Consider the following 4,502-nt stretch of genomic DNA (forward strand, 5'->3'; position numbering starts at 1 on the left):
ATTATCTATGCAATATTTGGTTCACTCCGAACATTTTAGTTTTAATATTTGAAAGCTTTTATTGTTTGCCTATTTTTTTGAATTTGAATTTGAATTGGTTTCGAACTAACTCGAGATTAGCAACTATAAACGAGGTGACGTGGCATCATTAGCAGAGGGTCACTGTAGCTTAATTACCCGGGCGTCACAGGAGGTCACCTTCCGGTACCTCGCTTAGCTTAGTTTAGGTTTACTCACAATTTCGTTCGGTTTGGTTGGAACTTTGTTATATTTCGTTTGTTTTGGTTGTAAATCAAGATTTAACAAATATCATTTGGTTTAGCATGAATTTCGTCTTCTTATTAAAGATGCGTTTTAAATTGGATGGACATATGATGCTTGCGGTTGGATGGCCTCCACCACTAGAGCTGTCCGCAAACAAGTCTAAACGCGTCCATGGACATTTGTTGAGACTCATTCTGGCTATCTGTGGACCTGTGTTTGATGATCCGCGTCGGAGTTGCCCTAAACCACTCTGCTATTTGGTCCCGTGTATCCTCGTTCACAAGTTAAGTTAGGAAGAAGAAGACCCGATTGGTGGAATGGAATGGAACCAGGCCCCAAAGCCAAAAGACAGCCGGCCGACCCCAATCTCAGTTCCCCGCGTGAAAGATAGCTCCTTTGCACCGCCCGCATGAAGCACACGCACGCAGCACGCTGCACCGCCATGAAGCTGCATGCACATCACTCACCCGCTCAAGAAACAGCTGCAGCCTGCGCTCGCCGGGACAAAATAAGAAGGCAGACAGGTGCAGATAGCAGGCGTGCTCGACTCTATTCCCAGCATGGCAGCCAAGTGTAGCAATGATTGCGAGTTACAACGCCAATAAGTATGTACCCAACAACCGTGTGACAATTTTAGAACTCCGTTGATTCAAAGGAATTCTACAAGATTTTTAAAAGATTAGGATCCTTAGGAATTTTTTCTAAATTTGTCTTCTTAGTTTGTAGGGTTGAATCCTGTAAAAAAAAATCATCAGGAATCATTTGTATTACATTTCATAGGATATCTTGCATCCATTCTAAATCCTTTTTTTACAATCCATTTGTTTTTTCTATGCCATCAAACACACTATGTTAATCCTATATGATTCAAGTGGACATGTCACTTCAATACTATATTTATTTTTCTATTCCTGTGTTTTGAGAATCGTGCAAAACAAAGAGGCCCTCGATGGCAACGTTTCAGTTCACAACATGTCCGTGCTCCCCTGCAGTAAAAAAAGAGACACATCATGTGCGTGCTGATAACATTTTCATCTCGGCTGTTTTCCTCGTCCACCCTTTTGGGTCCATAAACCGCGTACAGAGATAAAAGCAAAAAAAAAAACACATTTGAGGCTTCATTTACAGAAAATTACGTAGTCGTTAACTATTTGCAAAAGTAACCGCGTATCTAGTAAACTTTTTGCAAGAACGACTGATCGCTAGCCTTGGAGCGTTTGAGGGTGTTTCTGACAACTAGGGCCCGGCTGACTTGGCAAAACAATTTGCATACACACCCTTGAATTAAAAAAAAACAATCAACCCTCCGTGCACAACCGTCGCGAGTTAACCGTGGCCGACGGGATGCCGCGCCCTGGCCCTGTCGTCCGTCCGGCACGGCGGCGCCCTCGTCGGCTACGTAGGACACGGAGGTGGTTGGCGTGTGCGAGCTATACCGCGGCGTGTTGAAGGGCGTGCTCGTGCGCGAGGTCAGGGGCGCATGCTCGCCGGAGCTCAGGGCGCGTGGTCGCGGGGAGGAGGTACACCGCCTCGCTGGAGGGTAGGGCGCGTGCTCCCGCGGGAGGAGGGAGACGAGGGAGGACGCCTCGCCGAAGCGCGTGGTCATGTGGAGGGAGGCCGCCTCACCGGAGCTGTCACGCGGTCCTTCTCTTCGCCGGGGCACATGCTCGGGAGGAGGGAAGTCGTGCCACCGGAACTGGTGATGCGCGGCCTGTGCAGTCCATCTGCAACGCCACCCTCGTCGCGAAGCCTGATAGCTCCACCGCCAACCTCTACGACCTATGCGCCATCACCATCACCGTGCGTCCGTGCTCGCCAACACCACCTAGGCCGCCTCAGGAACCCCAAAGCCAGGCAACGACAGGTGCGCGCAACAGGTGCCGGCGCTCCTGACGAGGACCTGCAACGGCCAGTACGGCGAGAAGGGAGGAGGTAGTTGTCCACACGAAGGGGAGGGCTTGATTGCTTTTTCTTTTTTGATACAAGGGTGTGTATGCAATTTCTTTGCCAAATTAGCTCCTTACAATGGGGCCCTACTTGTCAGAAGTGATCAAACGCAATAAATCAAGCAATCAATGCCTTCTGCAAAAAGATAACCAGAAACGCGGTGGCATTTGCAAAAAGTTAGGGACTAGGTATTTTTTCGCAAACGAAGCCTCAAATGTGGTTGTTTTTTGCTTTTAACTCCGGTGTACACTATGCACCTACAGTGAGCAGAGTACCAAAACCTGGACTGGCAAACGATCGGACTAACAACAATAGCTCCACCCAAAACACTCGCTAGCTCCAATCCCGGGAGCATACGCACTAACATGATCGTCCAAGTTCTAATCTAGCTTCTCCATAGTCCGTACAACAGGTACCCTCGGCTCTGACAACCTGTCAACAGGCAAGATTGTTCGTTCAGCCCCTGCGACTGCGAGCTCAAAGACCTAACCTGCACATTGTCAAACCTCACAACAATTATACACAAAACATCTTACGTAGGGTTGAAATGAAATGAACGCAAATATAATGCCCAGCAATTGCACAGTGGAAAATCTTACTAAGTATTCGAGTTCCAGTGCACAACTTCACATTCCACCGGGGCCTCTGACTCCAGCAACCTTGTCCCAATCCTCAGGGGAGAGCATGTCAGACATGTACTTCTCCTGACCGCGCCAAAGGATCTGACATCATACAACATTAAGTATTTGCTCATTTTCCTAGAGCAAGACTCCATGCAGCCCCGCTACCATCCCATGTGCAACTCAGAAAGTCCATAATAATACAATGTGCAATCTTACTATCGTGCCTAAACAATAAATAAAAAGTAACACTCCAAACTCATGCTATCAGGTCACCCTTGTTGGTGCACTCATCCAACTATATGTAATTCTTAACGTACTCTACCTAATAATACCTGTGAAAAGCTTCGAGTTCAAATTCATTATTCACTGAATTGTATATTTTACTGGAAACTCTACATGGCACATCAACGTTTGCTTCTCCAGAAATTTTCATGTTAATTTGGTGCCCAAACTGGACGTTGACTGGAAGAGTGCACCGCACCAGAAACTAAGGTTGCTTATGTTGCCTTGGATAAAGAGATTAAAATACCTTGTCAATTACCCCAAACTCCTTGGCTTTCAAAGAGTCCATATAAAATGGTCCTCTCATCACCTTATCTATTTTCTCCGGTGGCTGATAAAGAACTGTTATATCCCAACTGAAAAAAAGGAAAAAATAAAGATCTGTACAAGTAAATGATTACAAGTTGTACGTACATTTCCAGTGTGCCTTGCTAAAAGTTTGACCAGGGTATTCCTGTTGTGCACTACCTACAATAAGCAACAAGAGGTATTAATTGATTCTCGACTCAAGATGAACCATGACTCTGGGAAATGATATAACTTTATGAGGAGGAGCATATATTACCATACCAGGAACCAGATAATAATAAAAAATCATCATCTCTCCTGACTTAGCAAATGGTTTAAATTCCACAAATTAATGGCACAGGCAATAATTGCATGACCACATCAACATTGATTGGATTCATATTTCATTGTTGAGATATTCAAACCTTCCATGTTTCTTTTACGGAAGTAATAAAAGTAACAAAAGACCCAAAGTGGTGGGGCCCTTCCCCGGACCCTGCACAAGCGGGAGCTACGTGCACCGGGCTGCCATTTTAATGAAACTAAGGTGGCCTTTGTTTGAGCTTCAGCTGCAGATTCCAGATTCTAGGCGTCACAAAATCAGAAACTAAAACAAACACACAGATTCTCACCCCAGCTTCCTAGAATCACTTCTGGAAATTAACTACCAGGCACGTCCAAGCCGGAAGGTGCGAATCTGGTGATTCGGGCGATTCCCGAGCGGCCACTTACCCAAGTTAAAGTCCAGACAAGGTTGTCCCCGTTATTACAGCAGGATTGCCACTCCTCCCCTCACTCAAATCTCCCCACTGACAGGTTCTCCTCAACCCTCGTTCTTTCTCACCCGAACAAAAGCCTGTATTCCGGCCACCGCCACCACCTTTGCCCCGTTGGCTCCAGGATGCGCGGATCTGACGCCCCCATGCCCGTCCCTCCGCGTATTCCAGTCACCAAGCTGCGTCTCCGCCACTGCCCACGAGTACCGCGCCGTCCCTGATCTCCGCGTATGCCAGCCCCGTCAGCTACAGGACGGGCGAATCCTCCCGCCCCCGTATTCTGGCCATGAAGCTCCGCCGCTGCCCACGAGCTCTACCAGCG

General features: G+C 47.2%; 1 protein-coding gene across 1 annotated transcript in view; it reads right to left on the reverse strand.

The window, feature by feature from the left end:
* Positions 1–2,377: 2,377 nt before the first annotated feature.
* LOC119296133 (ATP-dependent Clp protease proteolytic subunit-related protein 3, chloroplastic-like) overlaps positions 2,378–4,502 on the reverse strand; it is a 7,662-nt gene continuing 5,537 nt past the window's right edge. Inside the window, exons 7-10 of the mRNA XM_037574524.1 lie at positions 3,531–3,584; positions 3,364–3,447; positions 2,811–2,933; positions 2,378–2,701 (exon numbers count right to left, since the gene is read on the reverse strand). Coding sequence (XP_037430421.1) covers positions 2,838–2,933; positions 3,364–3,447; positions 3,531–3,584 — 234 coding nt within the window. The 3' untranslated portion in view covers positions 2,378–2,701; positions 2,811–2,837. The remainder of the gene's footprint in view (positions 2,702–2,810; positions 2,934–3,363; positions 3,448–3,530; positions 3,585–4,502) is intronic.

This window comes from Triticum dicoccoides, chromosome 4B, assembly GCF_002162155.2.
Source record: "Triticum dicoccoides isolate Atlit2015 ecotype Zavitan chromosome 4B, WEW_v2.0, whole genome shotgun sequence".
NCBI classification, from domain to species: domain Eukaryota; kingdom Viridiplantae; phylum Streptophyta; class Magnoliopsida; order Poales; family Poaceae; genus Triticum; species Triticum dicoccoides.